General features: G+C 39.3%; 2 protein-coding genes across 7 annotated transcripts in view; one reads left to right on the top strand and one right to left on the bottom strand.

Annotated features, from left to right (window-relative positions):
• Positions 1 to 11,201, top strand: part of FBXO36 (F-box protein 36) — a 26,209-nt gene extending 15,008 nt beyond the window's left edge. For 3 of the 4 annotated variants that reach the window (XR_001413130.1, XR_001413131.1, XR_001413132.1), the window contains exons 5-6: positions 1,629 to 1,737; positions 4,173 to 4,197. Coding sequence is in view for 1 of the 4 variants with exons in the window: in XM_014951789.1 (XP_014807275.1) it covers positions 1,629 to 1,737; positions 4,173 to 4,345; positions 8,222 to 8,410 (471 nt within the window). In the remaining 3 variants the exon portion in view is untranslated. Of the gene's footprint in view, positions 1 to 1,628; positions 1,738 to 4,172; positions 4,346 to 8,221 lie in introns of those variants that run through there. The other variant, XM_014951789.1, reaches the window with a different exon arrangement.
• Positions 10,077 to 23,217, bottom strand: part of SLC16A14 (solute carrier family 16 member 14) — a 13,579-nt gene continuing 438 nt past the window's right edge. Inside the window, exons 2-7 of one of the 3 annotated variants that reach the window (XM_014951788.1) lie at positions 21,637 to 21,740; positions 19,080 to 19,223; positions 18,533 to 18,809; positions 17,560 to 17,703; positions 13,676 to 14,672; positions 10,077 to 12,286 (exon numbers count right to left, since the gene is read on the bottom strand). In XM_014951788.1, the coding sequence (XP_014807274.1) occupies positions 12,274 to 12,286; positions 13,676 to 14,672; positions 17,560 to 17,703; positions 18,533 to 18,794 (1,416 nt within the window). In that variant the 5' untranslated portion in view covers positions 18,795 to 18,809; positions 19,080 to 19,223; positions 21,637 to 21,740 and the 3' untranslated portion in view covers positions 10,077 to 12,273. Of the gene's footprint in view, positions 12,287 to 13,675; positions 14,673 to 17,559; positions 17,704 to 18,532; positions 18,832 to 19,079; positions 19,224 to 21,636; positions 21,741 to 23,217 lie in introns of all 3 variants that reach the window. The other 2 variants (XM_014951786.1, XM_014951787.1) reach the window with 2 other exon arrangements.

Below are 23,217 nucleotides of genomic sequence, written 5' to 3'. Positions count from 1 at the left end.
TTGTATGTATGCTATCAAAAATATGACTTAGGAATTCCAATTATCCCCTATAATGATACACAATAAACATCAAAGTGATAAAATTTAGGTGACTATATTTGACATTCAAAGGTAGGTGTTAAGTCTTTATTCAGACTTATTTACTGTTATTGTATATGAAAGATCAACAGGATAAAAGCAAGACTTGAAAAATACAGAAATGATTGGTGTGGGGCCTGCCTTAGCAGATTGTCTGGAATCTGAGCTTTAATTTGAAAATAATGATGAAAATGAATGCAACTCATTAGGAGTTACAAATACTTAATTCTTCTCAACTTTAAAAATGTACTCTTGGACACTAAAATACCAGAGAGATCTAAAGTTAAATTTCATGTTTAGAGATGTAAACCACTGTTCTCAGATCTAAGATTTGTAACAGTAAATGTGACTGTGTTCTTCAGTCAGCGTATGTGAGGAGTCCTCTGTGCCATACTGACAGCTAACTCAAGGCTTGCTTTTAATTTTCCTGGTCTGCATGCCAGTAGGACTCTTTGGAGTGTATTTCATATATACACACGTGTGTGTTTATAAATGTACACCTCACTAACTTTCTCATTTGTCGGTTTTATTGCTCAGTGTGTCAGGAATCCACCTACACATATAACAATTTAAAATCCGTAGTTTTCTCAATGAAACGGAAGGAAATAAACCAGGGTAATATTAGTAAAATTACAAAATTATTTCTTTTTTAACCTTGCCTACAACAGCAGCTGAATCCTACTTTTGGCTTGGAATGTGATCTTTGCTAACAACTTGTGTAAAGGAAGAGACGTGACTACAACTTTCCTCTCTTGTAGGCCCAGCTGTGACAGCAACAAGAGCCAATATTAAAAACTGACACACTATTCAAGCACATATGTCGTGTTTTACAAGAACTCTGGGAAAATTACTGATAAGGAAGGGCCACTTGTTCTCCACCATTTCATAGCTTCATAATTTACTATTCACATTAATCTTTTTTTTTTTTTTTTCTCAGTTGCATGCTTTGTAATGTGGGCTTTCTTTTCTTTGTCTGACTGAAAATGTGAGTTGAATGTGTACTTCTGGAGAGCTTTTTCCAGAGTTTTCAGGCAATCTAAGTGCTGAGCTTTGAACTGTCCTATTAGTTTTGATTTTAACAAAATGTTAAAATGCCAGTTTAACTTACAAGACTGCTACTTTTGAATGCCTAAGCAGCTGAATGGGTATTTCAACTTAACCATGTAATATAGTGCCCGATGAATTGTGTTTCTGTGACTAAATGAAAAACAAAAAGAGAATGTTTATGGTTTTGCAAGTTGAGATGTCATTAAACGTGCGTTAATTTCTGTGAACAATTTGCACACAGTGGTTGGGAGCACTTTAGTTGTATGTAAAAACATTTCACGCTTGTCTAGGTGCATTAGGAGATGTTTATTGTCCTTTGAAGCATGTTGTAGGGCTGCTGGTAATGTAACCTGTACACAAGTTATCTCTTGTGATAAGTTTGGTTTGGGAATAGTAGTAATATTTACACAACCAGAATCCTGGATCTTAGCAATGCACTTAGCTCATGGTACTTGATATTCATTTCTTCTTCCTTTCTTCTTTTTCTTCTTCCACAATTGTAGGTAATTTTGAGGTGGTGGAAAATCTCACTTAGAAAGGAATGTCGTGAATCAAGACCTGGAGAAATTAAAGAATCCCAGGAGGACTTTTTGGGTGATTCATCTCTTCATAGTAAGATGACAATAATAATTACAAATTTGCTGTGGCATATAGTGGAATAATCTATGATACTGATCTGTAATAACTTTCATGAAAGATGTGATTACTTTGGCTTAACAGGCTTTTAAAAATGAATTTATTAATATAAATTAATATATGAATACTGGAAAAAACAGAAGACATATCAGTAAATGTAAATATAGGATCAATCCCACCAACGTTGACAGTTTCATTATTGACAGTGACAGAAGTATTAGCAACAAAAATAGGCTAGAAAGCAATATTATTATTGCTAATAACTCAGTCCTTATAATGCTCTGTGCCAGCACATTTGTTTTGATGGCCATGTTGTGAGCCACCCGGATTCTCAATCTGATTTAATGTAAATAACACCAAGGCACTGGCGATTATCCAAGTGCAACATGACTTTAGCAGCATAAAGCCAGAAAAAGAAAGGTAGTGGGGTCACCACTAAGTAAACCTCAAAATGTAGATTTATAGAGCTGTTTTCCGACCTGTTCCTGATAGCCTGGCCACTGAGAGCATCTGAAATAATCACGCTTTTTCCCAAAGTTCCATGGGACTATGTTTCCCAAACAGTTATTGCTCTGCATCTTCTCAGGATCTTGATTCTCAGTAATGGATTAGTTCTAAGAGATGTCATGTCACAAGATATTGTTGGTCACAGCTCACAAAGGAAACTGAAAATACCAAGCCAAAGACACATTAATTCAGCAACTGCAGCAAATAACTGAGGTCTGAGCTATGACCTGGGCTGAAAATGGAGCACTTGATAACTGCACATTGCAGGGACTGGATTGAGATCTGAGACTTTTTGTAGCCCAAGAGACTATTTAACACTAAAATACCTTGCATTGGTGAGATTTTGGGGTTTGTTTGGGGTTGTTTGGGGGGTTTTTTTTAATGAAACAAGCTGCTCTTGTATTCTGATTTTGTACAGACATAAGGAAATTTAGTTACAGATGTGACTTCATATTTATCCTATTTTTATGATGAACTTGAAAGATGTCATTTCCAAATGAAGTCCTGTTTTTCTCATCAACAGCTTCGGTAGAGATCATCTTATTTACACCTAGGCAGAAGAGGTCTAGTTTCCAAAGAAGTGTTTGAATCTCAGGTGGTAGGGAAGAGGGTAAAACTTTCCTCAAGCGAATATATCTGTTTTCAAGAGTAAACTAGAGTGTATCTTCTTTTAGGGTCTGAAATAAGACCAACACATTTCCTATGCTTTGCTTATTAAAATCTAACAGTTCCTACAGCACAACTGAGATTTTTTTTTAGCCCTGGTGAGTTAATGTGGTCTGCATTTCTATGTTTAGGTTTGTGTTTCTGATCCCCATCATAACTTTTGCGACTGGCTAATTTCAAGTGAATTTCATTGAAATAGCACTTCTTTAGGCAGTTGGGTAGGGAGATGGCAAGTGACTGCTGTTAGTGCTCTGTTGATGGAAATACAGCACGTTCTGAGCTCACGTGACTGGATATATGCATAAACCACGGAAAAGGTTTCAATCAGCACTCCCAGTCTGTAACAAAACAAATCTTTGATTCCAGTTATTACAACTTATTTTGACTAGAAGGGGAATGAATGTATTGTGAACCAATAGAAAATGGACTGCCTTTTAAATTTGGCTAGTGCTCAGGGAGTCTTTAAATATGCTGTGCTGGTTTGCAGATAAATGATCTGAAGAAATAGTGTTAAATTCAGAACCCTAAGTTCCAAGTTGGAAACAGAAGCAGAAATAATGGACTGTATGAATGTGGAATGGGGCGTAGCTCACTAAGTAGCAGATCTATAGAAAAAGAATTTGGCATTGTACTGGATCACTAAGTGAATGAATGAAAGAATTTCATGTCACTGTAGAAGATACCCGTCTTCAATTTCATTTTAGTGGTTTAACTTTACCTACATAAGATAAGATGCAGAATTACAGGGACTCTTCATGTCAGAGCCATTGCTATTTTCCCCAAAGCATGCAACTGAAGTACTTTTTCCAGCTGTTTTGCTAACCTCCTCCTGATTAAATAGCACAGTCTTTTTGTAAATAATATATACCTATGTGGAAATATGAACAAAATGTACATGGGCAAGTTTCAATTTAGCTTTGCTGTGTTTTGATGTTCCTCAGCTGAGATACGAGTTTGCTGTATACTAGACAATGTACAGTTTTTTAACTAAAGCCTTGTTTTATTGCTCAGGCTTCCTGAATGTCACTAGCAACTCTTAAAATGAACTGAAATACTATAAATTACTCATGTTCAATATAAAATATTATATGTTATTTTCTCTAGAAAACATGTTAAAAATGAGCTGGCTTTTCTGATATTTTTTCTTCTTTTTAAGAATTATCTGAATAATTGGGAAGAAATTTCAGGCTTTTACAAATCTGTTCTCTCTTGGGTTTGTTTGGTTTTTTTTATCACAGTTCAGGTTGCTATAGTGTTTGGTGCCAAAGTTCTGGAACATGTCCTCAATCTGTGCCGAGGTAACTATGACTTCCTGGAACGGCTTCCTGTCCCATTGCTCCTGTACATCATTTCCTTTCTGGAGCTTGAAGATATTGCCAGGCTTTCTCAAGTTTCACGCAGATTTAAAACGGTAAAAAACAAAAAAAAATTAAAAATAAATTATAAATTATTTTAAAATTGTTAGCTTTGCTGTGCAGCATCTTGGTTTTGATTCACATTTAATGTAATCTGTCTGCTTTACTTAAATTTGAGATAATAAATTAATCATCTGGATACAAACAGCTGAAGGGGTGCAATAAAAGCTAGATCTTAGAAAGGCTGTTAGAGAGATTGTGATTATCCTGTTGCATATAATAAACACAGTGATCCAGATAATTCCATTGTAACTCATGTTTCAGTGTTACGCACTACTTCCAGGATTAAGTATTTGAAATGTAAAACCTATGCTTTACATTATGATTTGTATTATTGTAATGTCTAGAAACTTCTAGAAACCGTGGGCCAGGATCACCTTATGCTAAACTCATTAACAAACAAAAAAATTGTTGCCATCCCTAGAGAGCTTACGTTTTAAATTTTTGACAAAAGACAGGAGCACAAGGAAAAAGATTTTTGTAGACCTCGCAGCAAGGAACTGGAGGGAATGCAGGAGAAAGAGCAGACATCATGCTTGCTGGGACGCTCTTTCCAACTGTCAGGGAAGTTTGGGACACGTTGAATTGGAACTTTAAAGAGTGAATAACAGAAGTTGCCACTATTGGCTGATTGGAGCTAAGGGTAGTCTCCCAGTGCTGAACGAGGGGTAACAGTCAGGGAAGGATAACATGGAAGTCCCAGGAGGATGAGGGCCAGGAGGATGTTGGTGCCAAAAGGAGAAAAGTCATAGGCTAACTTGGGCTGTGTTGGAAAGGCCTTTGAGAGGTCATCTGTCCCAACCTCCTGCTCTCTGCATGGTCAGGTAATTGGAGGGATGGAAAGATAATATGTTCAGAGCTGTGATTTAGGAAGCTTAATTTTATGGGTCTGAATACCTCAACATTGCATTTTCTATCCCAATCACAGCCTGAGAAAAGGCTGCTGCAATAACTCAGGTAGGGGGAGAAAAAGGGTTTAGCTTATGAAAAATAGAGGAGAAGCATATTAAAGAGAAAAATAACTTGATTCTTATCCATGGGGTGCTGTAGCAGCCTGTCACATTATGGGTTGTATGGTTACTGAAAACATAAGTAGTGGTGGGACCTAGGAGAAGATAAAAACAGGTTTAGTCATCTTGAGTCTGATGTGACAGCTGGATGCTCTCTAAGAGACTTCAGAGAGACAGATTAACCTTTAGTTTGGAGAACGGGGAATGCCTCTGGTGCAGAGGGCATCTCCAAATTGTATCGGAGTGAGATTACTCACAGGGTGTGTCTTATTTTGAGTCCCAAGTGTGGCCCAAGTTCTGTGGAAGAGACTGCTGATAGTTCAAGAGGACGTGACTGTACTGCTATTCCTATGCTGTGGCTACAACGACGTTATAGATGCTTTAACAAGATTGAGTTTAAGTGAGCACAAGAAATAGGAGATGGTGTAAAGAAAGCACAGGAGAAAATGGTAAGGTAGCAAAATAGAGCATCGTGAATTTAGGGATAAAGGGCAGATGGAAGTGGATAAGTTTACCGAGTTCTGGGCTTTCAGTTTCAAGGTAAAACAGTTGATCTTGTGACTGGGAAACAACCAGTAGAAGATGAGAGAATCAAAACAACTAAAAGGGAGGAAGAGAATGGATAGAAGGGAGGTCAGGAAATGATTTCTTAGTATATTTGGAATAGATCTGTCATTTCCAGAGTGTGAGTAGAGCATGATGAAGTACTGTTCAAGGTAGTAAACTTTTGATTAGTTTAACACAATTGGACATTATGAAATTTAAGGAAATCCTAGAAATAATTAAGTTGCATAATAATAAAAGATTTTGGCACAATGAAATAACTTATTACAGCTAGTAATGCCATGTTCTCTTTCTCTCATTTCAGCAGTATTTTTAAGGAATTAAAATTTTGCCCCAATACTGAGTTTTCAGTGCCAGACCAATTTATGTGTAGGCTGCAATGCTTCTATCTGTGGAATTATAAAATAGCATATTCAGATTTTCAGATAGAGAAAAATAGATCAATCTCTGCACTCAGGACTGAAAATTGGGGTTTGAAAGGCCCTGTATGTCCAACCTGTGCCATGCAGCCTCATAGGCTGAACTAAAGAGGTATCTTCATTGTTACCCAAAGCATGGCATTTCTCTGACTGTGGAGTTCTGAGCATAAATCCTGCTCTCCAGAGTATTCATGATGCTTTCAATATGCATTTCAAAGTATTCTAGGTTTTACTAGGTAGCATTTTTAAGTATTGTGACAGAAGCTCCATCTCTAAAGAAACAAAAGTACAGAAGTCCTAATGTGGACACCACCGCTGGAGCATCGTTTGAGTTTTCCAAATCCTTTTTCAGCAGACTGCTGTATTGCAGTGTCTCCCAGCACAAGCTCAGGTTAGGATTCGTTTGGTTTATTTTATACGAGGTTTTAGATAGAAGCGGTGTGTTTCTGTGAGCTGAAGGAAGCGAGTCCCGCCAGAGGGAGCCAGGTTCCCAAGGCAGGAGCGAGCAGGAGCTCTCCTGCGCCGGCCGCGCAGCGCTGCCCGCCCCGCGGTTGTGTCTAACACTGTACGGAAGGGAAGGTCTTAATTGTTATTAGGCAATTCAGAAGCCATTGGCACGGAAAGAAAACCACAATAATGACAGTTATTATCTTTTTTTCCTTCTGTAATTTTTTTAATAGAACGCTGTATTTGGAAATACAAATGTATGATACTAAAAGCCGGTCTGCACTATTTAGAAGTTATTGGTGTCCATTTTTTATAGGAATGGCAGAATGGTTAGAGACAGAGAGCAAGAAGAAATTTAGAGAAAACTTTTAAAATTCCTATCTTTTCATTTCAGGGCTTCTACAGCAGTTTCCCTGCAATAATCCCTGCTTTTCCATTGCTAAAATACAGTAGCATGTTGTGTGTGACTGCACTATGATGGCTCTCACAATTCAAGAACAGCAGAAATAGGGCTACATGTACTCTGACACAGCTTCTCTCTACTCAGGGAATTAAATAAAGTATCCAGCTACATCAGCAGTATCTAACAGCAGTTATACCAGGACTTTTGCTTTTCTGTTTCTGGTACTGCTTGTGACAGACATACCAGTCACTTGCATTGGAGTAATCTCGTACGGCTCCTCTTGGGTCCCTGCAATTACACACTTAGAAAAGTGGAACATTTGTGAGAAGAATCAATGTTGCTATGCTCTCGTGTAACTTCCAATGGGCAGAATAATATACACAGAGTATCTGCCCAATTCGTTTTTTGTGATGGTTGACATCTAACAAATTACATCATTTTTTCTTCCTGTTTATCATATAATATTTCAATCTGATTTTTTTTATGGAGTCATTCTGAAGGAGGGAAGCATCTCCTGAGAAACAGTTTTAATCCCTACAGTGCTCTGAAAGCTTCCTAAAATTGTATTTCTGTTGTAAATCCAAAGGCAATTTGCTTCTTTTACTTACCTTGAAAACAGATTTGTGTTTGTGATGTGATTTCTACATCCTGAGAAGCTCTTTGGCATCATCTTGCACAGCTTCATTGATTCCAGTGGGGCTGTATGAATTATATACCAGGAAAGTATGTGGCATTACAGCTGCTTTTAGTCTGGCAGAAAGGCCTTTGATATCATACGAAACAAAGCTTCTCACATTTTTCACAGACAAACGTGCAGTATCTTGCCTTGGCAGCACTGGGCAAAACTTCCACCGATGTCATTGTGAGTTTTAACTAGCATTGCATCTTTCAAGATAAATGGGCAGCTTGCACTGCAAGTGACCTTCACACAAGGTATCTCTGTTGCCTAAACACATTTTGTGTAGTAAAATAATCAGCAATGAGTAAGCCAAATTATGGTTTTAAGCCTCTACTTTCTCTTACAACTAGATATGTAACAGTAATGCGCTATGGGAGAACATTGTGGAGAACTTGTGTGACACAATTACACCTGAAATGAAAGAACTTGCGCAGGAAATTGGCTGGAAAAAAATCTTCTTCACAAACAGACTTCAGCTACAGCTGCAGCTACGAAGGAGAAGGCAGAAACAAGATGCTCAAAACAAAAAAAGTAACTGAATAAAGATGTATTTTTCATTGAAGTAATTGTTATAAGGTGTGGATTTGCTGTTTATCAGGTCAGACTTACTGACACTTCTGTTTTACTGGGGAAAGCAGATTTAAGGATTGAAAGAGGAAAACCAAAACGTGTCTCACTCAGAGCAACGTGTAAATAATACAATGTTTAATGTGTTGACCATCCTGAAACTGTATTATAGTCAGCACTGTAACAGGTACTAGCAATAGAGGAGATTGTGGCTTCTTTGTGCTTCTTCATTCCAACTTCTCTATTTTGTATATATGCTTTACACGCTCCATGGCTTACATCAGATGCTATGGCATAGTCATCATTGCCTTCTAGAAAACCACCTATCATTTTTTATGACAAAAATTGCTCACGAATGCTGAGGTTTTTAGCAATGTTTATAGGCAAGTAACATTTAGCTGGTTCCAGAGTTTGATGCATGTTCAAATGTTTTTAAATTATCTAAACTTCAAACCAATAATAATTTTGGCACCAAGAAGAAACTTCTTTGGTGACTGAGGATGTGGATCAAATGACTATCCTCATCTTGGATAATCCATCAAAATCATATTTGAGGCACTCTGCCAGAATGGAATGTGGTCAAAATTGTTCCTTGATGTTGCCGACACAGGAGCTTTTGAAACTAATTGACTTCTATTGCTCAAGTTGCATATTTGATAAGAGACATTTGCTATCGTACAAGACTGTAACAATGGTTAGTTGAGCATTGTAAAATGAAGGCAGTTCTTACTGATTTACTCAAACAATCAACTTCAGTAATTAAGAGGCCAAATACTATTCCTCTGAAAGTACCAGTTGATTAATGTATCATTTGCCATTGAATAGACTTAAGACCTGAGTATTAATAAACAGTGATTACGGCATTTGGATACAATATTTGTTAATATTGTGTAATATTTGAAGAGTGTATTAGGTTTACAGTTTTTTAATATGTCAAGTACTAAACTTGAATTTTATAAATTGATTAAAAACTATGAATACAGGGTTTTCACAGGGTTCTTAATACCCTTCTATTTCTTTATAAAGCAGTAATTTAATTCTTAAAAGGTATTTGCTATTTTAGATTAATAATATTTTGTTCTACAACTATATACCAATGTTCTTGAAGTATCTTGTGATTTTAGATCTTCAGATAGGAGAAACACTGAAGTCTACTTTTTCCTTTTTATGACTGTTTCTTTTTAGGAAAATGACAAATACAGATTTCATGATGTGCATAAAATACTGTATTCATAAAATTTCTGTTCTGTGTAATAAAACACTATAAAATGTAATTTTGCTTTAGAGAGATTATTTTGAGAACTACACTATGTAAGCAGGGCTACTAAACAGCAGACTCTTTTTTTCTCACTTTCTGTCAATTTACCACCAATGAATTTTTTTTTAGCTTGTGCCCATAACAGATTTAGGCAGTTTCAGATTAGGAAACTAGAACCCATGCTAGCCAATATAGACTGAGTGAATATTAATTTAAAATCCTAATTTAACTCGATTTTGTCAGCTCACCTTCCCTTATCCTTGATCAACCATGTACCTGTTCCTTCTGTTATGAGAAATCAGTACAATTATTTTGCAAGAGAATCTTCATTTTTAAGCTTAAAAACATGAACTTAACTAGTAAATGAACAGAAAGTGACATTTTGGGTAATGTAAGTTTATTCCCATCATATAGCCCAGTAAGGACTTCTATAGAAAGATATATTGCAAATATCATAAGTGAACAACATATTCATCACAGCAATATGCAAATAAAGTTGGTTTTGACAATAGACAAAGTGAACATCTACGTATAAAGGGTACATATCTTTCAAAAAGAAAGAAAAGGGAAATTGAGGGAAATCATCACTACAATATATATATATATATCACCAATAAAAGATAGTTCAGTTAAAATTAGCTAGCAGCAGCATTCACACCAAGAACATATTAAACCTGTAACAAAAGAACTGATGTAAGAGTGTGGTTTAGACAAGCATTTTCTCCATTTTAAGAAATTATTTTAAGAAATTATTGACTGTGTGTTCACATCATGTGTTGCGGTTCAGTGTCACTGCAGTTGTTTTAATGTGAATTTTAAAGGCCATGCGTAACTATCCTCTATGAATGGCCTGATCTAAATCTTAAAGTAGTTCGGGATTTCCTTAAGGGTTTTTTTTCAACTTGGCTTATTTCAGTGATCTATTTTAAAGTATGTCCCTGCCAACAGTTGTAGAAGTGCAAAACTAGGAAGCTGGTGAATTGCAATATAGAACAATATGAGTTGCAGTTCAGAACTGTTTTTTAACTAACCTTGCAGCTATCAAAAAGATCTGTATAATGACATTGTTACATATTGAAATGTTTACCAATATTTGTTCAAATAGAATAAGTTGTTTTTAAAGAATTCCAGCAGCAGATATCAGTATTAAACTAAGAACCTGATTTGTCATGAAAAAACTTGCATAAAGCTAGCAGGATGCAAACTTACAGTGACTTTTATTTGATAGGAAAAGTAACACCAGACTCTCAAAGTTGGAAAGAGTGTGCCTTGCAGCACCACACAAAACATTCTGCATTGATTGCCAGGTGCTGAATGTTGTTTAAGAAAACTTATTTGAGTGTTTTCAATGATCTTCAGTTCTTCCATGCTCTGCATTATCTAATTTTCTAGTGAATAAATATCTCAAACGTGACCAGTCTTACAAAGTTCATGGTGTGTATTATGAGCAGCAACACAACTGCTTACAATGTAACAGGTTTTGTTATTAAATTAATTGCAACAAAGTTTACTGTGCTGTAGTTCAGTTCTTTCTGAAACTGGCCAATTTTGCCTAACTCTGTTTCTTTAGTACTGTTTACTTGAAAACCAGTCCCACGGAAGAAGTCAATGGCAATGTCACAAAGTTCTACAATACCTCTCATTAGGTAAACCAGCCAGAAACTTCAAACTGTTTCTGGAAACATTTTCCAGTCTGTGAATAACAATAGTATTTTCCATATGTTGCCTGTTTCTGGTTCTATGTTTGTTTTACTGCACTTACATTAAATGTCACAGCATTTATAATGCAGCCTATTTATTGAGGATGGCTACGAGATCGTGCAGTGATACTTTAAAAAATAAAATAAAAATTCCTTGAAGTAGAGAGTCATTTCGGAGAAAAATAAGAACTTTTTTTCACTTTTTCATCACAGAAATACTAATTTTAACATACTGAATTAGCCGAATTATTGTGCTAGCATTTCAACAGTACTTGACTAGTCAGGTGAGAAATACAATCATTTTCTCATACTCAGTAACTAATCTTTTGCCAGACAGAATACATAATAGAAAGGACTTTTATAAACCATTCATATCCTGATCAAATTCTCCCGTAGGATTAGCATAAATCAGGAGCAACTGCACTGCAGTCAATGGAGTTTCACCAATGGGTAGTGGTGAAAAGTTAAAAGAGAAGCAAGGGTAAAGGCTCCTAGCATTGTTCCAATTTTAAAAGACTAGCAGGGTGCTTTTAATCACTATGTTTGTTAGTTCTAAAGTAAAAGATCTTAACTCCTTTTAAAACCATCTTTCTAATAATTTATTATAATTTTGGAGCACATTTGCTTTTCACTTAAGTACAGCTCGATGTGGTTGGTTCCATACCAAAAACAGCTGCATACTGTCGTACAATAGAAACTTGAAAACAAAAAAAATCTGTAAAAAAACTTCTGGAATTTGTTCTATACTTGTGCTTCTTCCGCAGATTTTTCTCTTGGTTGTTTCTTTTGAATACAAGGTTGTATAAGTAAAAATATTATTCCCACCATATATAGCAAGCCAGATATGTAAAAAGAAAAATCATATTTATGTGTCATGTCATAGATCCAACCTGCAAAATAAGGACAAAACATGTTTGTTACAAAGCTTGACAACAAGGTACATTGCATGGGAAAATGTGAAAAACACTGCATATTTCTGTCATGACGTTTCAGTCAAATCCATAGAAGTTCTGTGGGAAAAAGGGGTGGCAATTGTCTCCTCCTCTAGATGCTACAAATGGAAATGTATTAACAAAATCTCTTGTTCATTCACCAAAACCAATGTGAAACCCAACCCCTCATTTAAGGATCATGGAAGTCTTAAAATGACACTCTAGCTATATGCCATCCTAAGAAGCCAAGCAACCTTCTCTCTAAAGCTGTATATTTTTCAAACAAGTTATCACAGGTCTGGCTTTAAAATAGACATTTTGGAATCTCAAACCAATTAGTTCTTCCATCCTACATTGCATCCCATTTGCTTCGTTACTAATAGCCAAGACATGTTCAGCACAGACTGAGAGGTGCTGGAAGAATATATGGTAAAACACTGCTGCTTTTCAAAGGGCACTAAATGAGCTTCTTCTAATTTGTGTCAGCTCACTTAATGGTGGGGAGAGAAGGTGAGGGTGTTCTTGCTTTTCTGGGTTGCTTGTGCTGCTAATAGCTTCAGTTCAGCCTCATGCCATCACAGCTGGCCACAGCCATTACTCAGAAGGTTTCTTAATGCTCTCTTCAAATTTGCATCTCTGTAAAAGATAGCCGTAGTCTGGCATTGTACTGACAATCGGTACCTATGTCTCTCCTGTACTTCCCTGCCTCTTTCTGTGAGAAAATTTATAATTAATGTTTGTTTAAACCTAAGTAACTTTAGAGATAACATACATACACTTCTACCTTCTGTTGTGGGTGGCAGTAAAGAGATTATGAGCAGTGCAGTCCCCAAAGTAGATACTTCTGGCTGAAGGAAAGCAAAGCTAAGTTAGTTAACACGTCCATTGGCAGCTTAGAGTGGTGACACCCAAACACACTTTATAGTTCTTGGGGGTAATACTGTGGTACCCTGCCTACCCTGAAAAGTATTCATCCTTTTTTCATCTAGAGGCATGAGTACGTAGAGTGCATGTACTACACAAAACACATAAAAATAGGTTAAACCTTTCCATTTTAAAAAAAGTATATGATGCTATTTTAAGGACACATACCACTGAAAAGGATAGCTGCAATAGATTTGGGGTTGTTTGCAAGTATTGTAATCTGTAGTGTGTGAATAGTGAGCTGGTACCCAGCAGATGTGATCTGTAAGTTTGTACAATGTAAAGCTGGATCTTATGGTCTATTCTGAAGCAGATGTGAATGTGAATGTGAACTACACATGCTCAGAACATAAGAAATATTTATGATATAAGAAGTCATGCAGTTATTTACTATACAAACATCTGTTGGTTAGAGATAGGAACTTTTTACCTGCAAAGGGTGGTCCAAGCAATGCAGATATTCCATTGGCACAAATGATGATGCCATAGGCATTTGCAAGGTGTTTAGTTCCAACTAAATCTTCAGTCACAACAGGCATTAGAGAAAAATAGCCACTAGAAAATCCTATTAGAGCACAAACCACAGCCAGGGTAACGTACGTTTGCATTAGTGGCAAAGTAAGAATGCAGGTGACCAGTGTAAAGTTAGCCATGAGGAAGACATTCCATGTGCTGATGCACGGGAGATCAGAGATGATTCCAAGGATCACTTTACCAAAAATATGCACAATGGCTATAATGGATGTCAAGGGAAATATATTATTCTGACTAGATAAGTTGTACTGCTTGACTATTTCTGGAAGATGAATAAAGGGAATGACAAAGCTGCTGTAGGCAAACAAAGCCCAAATTATAAAGGCCACAAATACTCTATTGGTAAACAGTGATGCAGCTCCAAAGTAGCTGGAGTACCATATTGCAAAGCCCTTCCTGACTGTAACTGTCAGCTGGCTCACTGTCTTAAGAATGCGCAGTCCATACATACTCCTTCCGCTTCTAGATTTACCTCCAATTTCTGTGTGCTGAACACTGTCAAGCACTTCTTCATTTGTTTCCTCTTCTTTTTTTTCCAGTTCTTCACTGATGATTCCATTAGATTTTATAGTCTCTGCAGAATGGGACAGAGCTTTTGCCTGATTATCTTCACTATTACTTCTCACAACATGTTTTTCACTAACAACGTGAAAGAGTGGTCTCATAAGCGCCCCGCAGACACAAAGGTTCAGGGAGATGGCACCCTGGATGAACATGGCGTTCCTCCACCCAAATTCGGCGCAGAGGTACTTCAGTAAGGCAGTCATTAGGAAAGCTCCAAACCCTGTTCCCGTGGTACTGAGTCCTTGTGCCAGAGCTCTTCTCTTCTGAAAATACTGTCCTACCATGACCACCGCAGGCAAATAAACCATGCCACTTCCAACACCTATGAAAATAAAAACCAAAGTCAATCTGAACTTTTTGCCAACAAGATAAGAAGCAGTGAAAAATGAATGAACTTTTGCACGAGCACAGGAGTAAAACAATAATAAATATTCAATTCTAATGCTAACTTTCATTTCTGTCTCATAGTATGTTCCAAAATTTGCAATACTCATTCCAGAGAGAATACAATACTGCCATTTAACTGCTGGAAAAACCTTTACCTCAGTTTAGCATGACACCACTGGAAAGCCCCAAACATCCCACAATAAATCAGTGGCAGTTAATATAGCGACAAACATAAACAAACCCTATTTTGAAATATCTGCATTTATAATACTTGCATCTGACTGTATCAGTATCCAGAAATTGCTTAGTGGACACATCTTATTGCTTTTGCCCACTTCACCAGCAACGAAGATCCAGGCTGAGTTTTTGTCCTCACTTTCTAACTGTGGAGCCACAGTGACCATGAGATATGTTTCAGGGGCCAGCACAGGGGGTTAGCCCGGTGGTAGGACCTTGGGTGGCTTCCAGGTTTCTCTTTGGGCACTCCAGTCAAGCTGAGAGAGGGCCATACAACAGCTGCACAGGCAGATCTCTAATTTTGTAGAAATTCCCCCACTTACTGTTAAAAAACAGAGTATTAATGTTACCCGTTTCAAGCAGGAAATGCTGAGAGTTGGGCAAACACACCATGAAAGGTAATGGTTGCCCAGTTTTTCTCAGCAAACTTATGACAGAGGGGATTTGGAATGGAAGAGGTATACGCAGAAGATGCTTCCAAATTCACTGTGATCATAATTTAGAAGAGCGTTTTGGGCTTAAAAGTTTTACTAAATAGTTGATGGCATAGCTGCCATGATCTAGTCACAGCTTGATGGGAGAAAGAGCTGTTATTCCAGCAGAACATGAAAAAATCCTCTCAACATCATGGCAGTGTACTGTGGTCAGAGCTGACCTGCCCTGCCTGTCAGAAGCATTTATCTCTTTGCTGCACAAATCCATGATCGGGTCTCTATTTTGCAGAAGGTCTCCCCCCCCAAACCCAGTCACAAACTCTTAGGAAACCTCTCTGCCCCCCAGAAGACCCCCTGTCTCCTCAGGCCAGCCTGATGTTGGCTGCTGTGAGGAAACTGCCCGGGCTCGTGCTTGCGTTAGTGTTCACTGCACTTTCTCGCAAATAAGACACTTCAAAAATCGTTTTATCCTACCTTTTCATTCTGTGGGCTACATAGCAAAACATAGTCTAATCCCATGCACAGGCACGCTGGCCTCACAGGTAAACACAGGCCAACACCCCCACTCCTCTTCCTCACAGATTTGTCCCCCCCGCACCAGCAGGCCAGCAGCAGGCCCACCTCTGCTCTCCCCTGGCGGGGCTCAGGGGGAACTTTGCCCCTCAGCCCACAGGGGCTTCCTGCACCCACCTCAGGGCTACCCTGGCCAGGTGAGGGGGGAGAAGGCTCCTCTGCCCCCCCAATACTGCCACTGTGGGGAGCAGAGCCCGTGGAGCCGGGTGAAGCCAGCAGCCAGGAGGCAAGGGGCAAGGCTGTGAGGAGCTGGGGGAGGAGAACCACACTGAGGTGAGGGATGCTTCGGGAAGGGGATCTGAGGCGGCAGAGGGGATGTGGTCGGTGGGGACAAGGCTGGGATCATGGGGACGCAATCTCTGAGGGCATCTGGCACTGCAGGTCACCAACACAAGAACAGGAGCCATGAATACGCCCACGAGCAATGCACGGAAGCCCAGAAGTGATCACAGCAGGAGGCAGCCACCATCAGTGAACCGCCATGAGAGCATGACGGAAACTTCCCTGAGGTGGCGGTGAGTGAGTGACCATGAGCAAGGATATGGGGGGTGATGGGACAGGGAACGACGGCATGGGTGAGTGAGTGGATGGCGACTGAAGGGACAATGATTGAGATTTTGAGTGAAGGGGCAGTGAGTGGGGAGAGGGTGAGGGGAGAGTGAGTGTGGAGACAGCAAGTGAGGAGATGGTGAGTGAGGAGATGGTGTGTGAGGGGATCGTGAGTGAGGAGATGGTGAGTGAGGAGATGGTGAGTGAGGGGATGGTGAGTGAGGGCATGGTAAGGGGACAATGAGTGAGGGCACGGCAAGTGAGGAGATGGTGAGTGAGGGGATGGTGAGTGAGGGGATGGTGAGTGAGGAGACGGTGAGTGAAAGTCTCATCATGAAGCTGAAGGAAACATCTCAGGCATCTCTGGACAGAATTACCCCTGTGACAGCATCTCATTTCTCCACTTCATATAAAAATTTGCCTCAGATTTTTTCTGAAAATGCAGTTTTCACCCTTCTTTAAATTCTCTGTATAATCTCTGCTTTTTTTGCCTGACATTTTGTGTCTGCTCTTTCTGTAAAGCAGCAAGGGCTGAGAGAAAGAGTGTGTAGATTCCTGTCTGATTGATTATATCTAATATATATGGAAACAGAAATTCCAAAAAGGGCAGAACACTGCATGTAGTTATTGTTCTTTGTGAAGGAATTTGCAACATTACTGAGACCTATGGTACGGTGATATAAAGTCATCACCATACTCCTTACTAGTTTCAATTTTTTTCCATCCACGGAGCTAGATAAAAAATTATGCACAGAAATTCTGCAGATTTCTGTGAAATTCTGTGAAAGGGTAGTTTAAGGGAATGGAGGCTACTAAAGCTACTATTAGTATTGCAAACAATTTTTTTGTAATGTTTCTGTCTGTCATGTGTAACATAGATACCATGCTTTATTTGCAAATATAACTGGCCATGTTATCTGCAAAGTATAAATACCTTTACAGTCTAACTTCCCTCTTTACTCACCCAGATAACCTTCAAAGGAATCAAAAATAATTGAAAGAACATTCAAACATTATTACAGCTCTTACCGGCTGTCACTCCAAACGTAAGGAAGAGGTAGTGCACATTTGAGGCATAGGCACTCAGTATCCAACCTAGGGCATTCAAAATCCCTCCAATTATAGCTGTCTTGCGGCACCCACACATGCTGATGAACAAACCAATGAAAGGACCTGTTAAAAACATTTAAAAATGTTTTTTAATAATTTTTCTCATGAAGATTCTTAATGTTTTAAACAAAACATTAAACATCAGGCTACTCATGCAATTCAGTTTATTTTCCCTAGTATTGTTTAAAACCATGGAAAGAAAAATTCAACCAACTGACCAAATACTTAGCAAATACCCACAGGACCTAAAATCAAAGTTGCCCCATGAAGAAGGGACAGTTTAAACAGAAGAAGAAACTGAAACCATTGTTCCCAATACTAATGCTGTCTGAGTGCAAGCCTTTTTCACAAGTAACTAGAAAGTAAACATTTTATTTCCAGTGGAACGTTTTAGGCAGACCTAAACACAACTTCTTCTGTCTTAATTTAGGGAGATAGAGGTGTGTGTATACATATATACACCAATATACCCCTCCAGATATTATTTTGGGTTGATCCATCCACAACTTAAAAAATGAATTTTAGTTCAGCTGCCAAACTGAAATATAAACTATCCAATTAAACATTTTCTCTTCCCAGTTAGAGTATGGGGAGTACAACAAGCCTCACAGATCATCTGTTTTCTTAATTCTAGTGAGACCTTGAAGTCACAGGCATCCTTTCCTCCTAATGCTGTCTCCTGGAGTAATTGTCTTCTCTGTCATCTTCCCTGTTGTTCCCTTTCTCCCTCTAACTTGTAAAATTTGTCCTGGGGACTTTAAAAAGGCAACTCAGGAGAACTTGGACAGCTCTGCTAATAAAATGGGAAACTGTAAGAAAATACTTGGGCGATGAGTGGCAAACATATTCTAAAAATCTTTGCAGTTTTGAAATAAATTATGCTGGAACATACCTACAATAAGCGTAATGCCCATGCTGAGGGAGCTAACCCATGCTGTTAAGCCACGACTTTGATTAAACTCTTCAAGCCACTCCATGTTGAGTATTCCAAGGGCCATTTGGGACCCCATGATAAGTATGTGCACAAGGAAAGAGGAAAGTACAATCATCCAAGCCCATCCTCCATCAATGTTTGGATTAGGCTTAATTGGCTTATTTCCGGCTTTCGAGTCATCTCCAAAATCATATCCAATATCCTCTCGACTAGCATACATTTTCTCCACGGTATTCTGGAACAAATGCAGTAAACACCTTCAAAATACATACAAAATGATCAGTTTTTGTAGTGAACAGCATAAATCACTACCATATTTCACCCTTGTGATTTAGGGCAGTTGTAAAGTGAATACTGGGTTTTCATTGTTCAAATGTAAAATTCTTAGAAAATTCTCAGAAAATTTTCAAATTCATGTGTACCTTATGATCATGGCTCCCTACATAGGAGTATTTGCAGGTTGACAGCAGGCTGTATTATTTCCATTACTATATACTTTACTTACTTGTAGGTGGCTGAGAGCACTCACTCTTCATGAGTTGACTGTGGTCACCAAAAAAAAGACTGTGCTCTCTCTGTATATTCCTTCTCTGTATCACCTTCTGCTGTCCCAGTGAGATTATGTGCCTTTGTGTTCAAGTTGATAAAGCTTGGAATAAAGAAAGGAAATTGTGAAGAGGAAGGTAGATAAAGTTACCGTATCTTTTCAGAGGAAGCCAGTTTTGAGATGTATTTCTTCCTTAGTAGTGGAAGAACAAGAATCAAGACAGAAAAAGATAAAGATTTAAGGTTCTTGATTTTCAAAATGTTTTGTTTACATAAATTACAACAAGGGGATTGTTACTACCTCTCTGGCAAGCTTTTTGTTAGAGTCAACTTAAGAAACAGTTTGCTATTACGCTTTCAGTTTCCATAGTATTAATCCATATAATCCAACTAAAACCAAAGAATTCTTCCAAATTAATGTCAATGCCTATCAGAATCAAACTAAGCAGCAGAGTTATGTGGATATGTGCGTAGGTCTATGTAGGATCAGGCCATAATAGCTTTATTTGATTACTTCTTCCATTGTTACTCTAAGTGAAGATTGTGACACAATGTGAAAATAATTTCAAAATCATTTTTAATTGATTAACAGGCAAGGTGCAGAACCTAGTTTTCTCTCCATCTGATTTCTGTTGTAACATTGAAATGTTACCCAACTGTGGAGCACCACATAGGTTTCCATGGAGACTAGAAATGTGATAGTACAAGTTACCAGAGATGGTAATTTTTTGTCTTCTTTTCTTCTCTGGAGAAATAAAAAGAGCCATCGGCTTCACAACAGTCAAAAGAGAGAAGAAAGTTATCAAAAGCTGCTTGAAAAAACTCCTTCTGTGAGCCCTCAGAAGGTGTGCCTCAGGGCTAGAGCCTCACTACTGAAAACTAGCAGTGAACGAAGTAACTCAGATCTGTACTAACTGAAAATTTGGACTGGTGTCTTTAAATACATGAGTATATTTCGCTTCTCAAGTTGCTACCTTTCCAAACTATTTTTTTTTTTCCTATTGCTAGATAAACATACAGAGAAGGCCCTGAAGTATTTCATACCAATATGGACATGGAGTCAGAGCTGATTGGTCAAAGCTACCATTTCTTTTACAGAGAAGAGTGAAAACCTGCTGATATATGTAACCTCTCCAGGCTGGCTGCTGGGTAAGTTACCTTTGTAGTTAAGTGACACATATCCCTTACTTGCAGTACAGGTAATTATGTGTAACCAAGGGCAGCTTGAACATGTAGGTCCTTCCTAGAGAACGTTGATTTGCCTCATACAGTGAATTGTGGCTAAAATATGTTGTACTCCTGCTATCCAACTTCTCATAGATGGATACTCTTTATGGGCTAAGTTGTCACTAGCCCTAACTTGGCCATGGAAGGTATTGGTGACAGTGAGGAAGAACAAGAACTGTGCACATTTAACACTTGCCACACAAGCAGATAAGCTGGGACAAACTGGTGTGTCCACACCTGGGTGGTGGACTCACGCCAGTGGAAACACAGACTGAAATAACTTTTCGTTTTCTTCTTTCTTAATAGCTTTTTCTTTCCAAATCAAGAGGCAGAGAGAAGGGGGATTATGCGTAGAGGTCTTTCTAGATGTCATGCAGGGTATTTGAGGCAGGAAGGGCAGCAGGGGAACAAGTCAGAGCCATGTGCTGGTGCAGACTTTGGTTTGAACATAAGAGGACAGGCTTAGTTAAAATTATATTTCATCCTTCCTTTAGAGAGGGTAAGTCTTAAAGATGACATCTCAACTCTTTCCTGTTAATGTACTTGGAGCTAGAGCCCCCATTGATGTATTTTATATGACTACTTATAGAGGATTCAGCCCACTCACGAGAGAGAGAAATACTAACTGCATAAAGGTAATAAAGATAGTGAATAATCATGCTAATGGGAAATAATGAGAAGCAGCAAAATGAAGGAAAATTGCAAACTGTTAAACATGCTCTCTATAAGATTAATGAAAATGTATGATGGATATTACAGTACATCTTAGATAATGGAATACAAAATTATGTAACTGAAGATTCAGAGTCAGGATTAAATGTGAAGCCTCACCTCTTTCATGCTTTTGACTGATACTGGATACAAAAATTTACTACTTTGGACAGGAAATAGATACATCTTCTATATATTTTAAATTATTTAAAGCAAAAATAATTGGCAGTGAGATGCAAAGATATGACACCCATGTTTGCAATCTTACTGACTGAATGGGCTTAGACTGAGTAGATGCAAGTTATTGCCATGCTCGCATCAACCCCCACAAATCTTCAGAAAATGCAAATATTTTCCTTTTGAACTGGATTCTTGCTTACTATTACTTTTATACTATTAACTTCCCATTAATGTCACAAGTTCAGAGCTAATACACTTAAAAGCAGGGAAAATCTTCATTTCCAGTAACTGCACAAACTCACAGGCTCTGGATAAAGCAAGGGCTGGATGGCTGGATCCTCTCCCCACGACTGACTCATCGCCCAATGCCCTGTTGCAGCCCAGAGAAATGCACTTACCTGCCCTCAGCCTTCTTCCCACACCACAGCACTGCCAAGAATACGGTATCACGGAAGGCAAAGAAGCCCACGGGGCAATTTGGAATTGTGAAATCCTACAGAAACTGCAATGAAAATGACAGCAGCTGATTTGCGAAGCCAGCCACATTTCCCCAATGCACAGGGCACTGAGGACCCCCCCACAGTAACAGTGTTTGAACACAGCCCCTCACAAGGGATTACATCTAAAGGGAAGAGGATCTGGCTTCTTTGGTCAGCTGGTGGAGGTCGACATTTTTTTTCAGAAAAGCTTCTTATATTGTATGCACACACAGTATGCAGAGCTCTTAAAAAACTGGCCCAAACGTTACTGCCCACAAAGATGCTGAGCTTTTTTAAAAATCTGACTCATGAGCTATTTTAGGGACAAATGCAGGTGCTGTAATAAGACCAAAGTTAGCAGCAAAACACCAAAGTTCCCTGTACCATCAGTGGAGCTACAGCTCTCTAGCGTTTAGTTGAACTGGATCACTGAAAAACAGCTGATCTTGATGTAAAAAGTCCATACAATGAATAATTTACATAAACTTGGGTAACCTCTTCCAGTACCTGACTGCAGTTAAAAACTGCAGAATAAAATCGTACTTTAAAGACACTTCCAATGGATAACTCACGAATGCATTACAAAGTGTAATGAGTTCTGCTTCACAGTATTCCCAGTAGACATGCCACACGTAATTATTTGTCTTTTGAAGACATACAGAAAAAACATTGTTATAAAGGCATATTTTATTTTGGGTGTCATAAGTTTTGGCAGTCTAACTTCAGCTTGCTAACACGTTGAGCGCTTCAGTTGTCAATGTCTTCACCGGAGATGCAGATACCAGCCGCTTCTGCAGACCAGAGCCACAGTGCTAACTGTGCGTGCCCAGGAAGGAAGAGAAAATCAGGGAAATTAAACGCTTAACACGCTAAGCTAATTGCCCGGGTCACAAGTTTGCATGAAGTTTTGCGGCAGTTCGATTTGCAGGCTTGGCTTTGCTGCCCTTCTGCCCCCGAGGGCTGTTTGCCGGGCCCTGCTCGGGAGACCCTCACCGGGAGAGCCCCGGTGCCGCTCTGCCTCCTCCGTGTGACCCACGGGTGCTCCCACGGCCCCGGGGACAGCGGGAACGGGCTCAGATAATAAGCATTTTTCTCCCTTTGGTGCCAAGGGAGCGGGCAGCTCGCATCAGGCGCTGTGCCTCTGTGTCGTACCTGGTGAGGGGCTGTTCGGGGAGCAGCCCGGAGGCAGGGGATGCACCTTTCCCACCCCGAGATAATAAATTTGGGAGCTTTCCACGTTCCGCCCGCCCCACCCCAGCATTCAACTTCAGCTCATCTATGCAAAACACTTGCTCAGACGGGGAAGGCTGCCGCCCCCCGACCCCCGGGCTGTCACGGCGGCTGTCCGGGGAGGGGGCCCGGGCTCGGTGGCAGCCGCCTCCCCTGCCCAGGGCGGCGGGGCCGGGCGGCGGGCGGTGTTCGGCAGGACCCGCCCGCCGGAGCACAAAGGATGACCGCTAGTTACCCCGCTGCGGCGGCCGCGCTCCCGGAGGGGCCGCC

This window comes from Calidris pugnax, unplaced genomic scaffold, assembly GCF_001431845.1.
Source record: "Calidris pugnax isolate Ruff unplaced genomic scaffold, ASM143184v1 scaffold197, whole genome shotgun sequence".
Taxonomy (NCBI): domain Eukaryota; kingdom Metazoa; phylum Chordata; class Aves; order Charadriiformes; family Scolopacidae; genus Calidris; species Calidris pugnax.
This window is presented reverse-complemented; position numbering and strand designations above follow the sequence as displayed.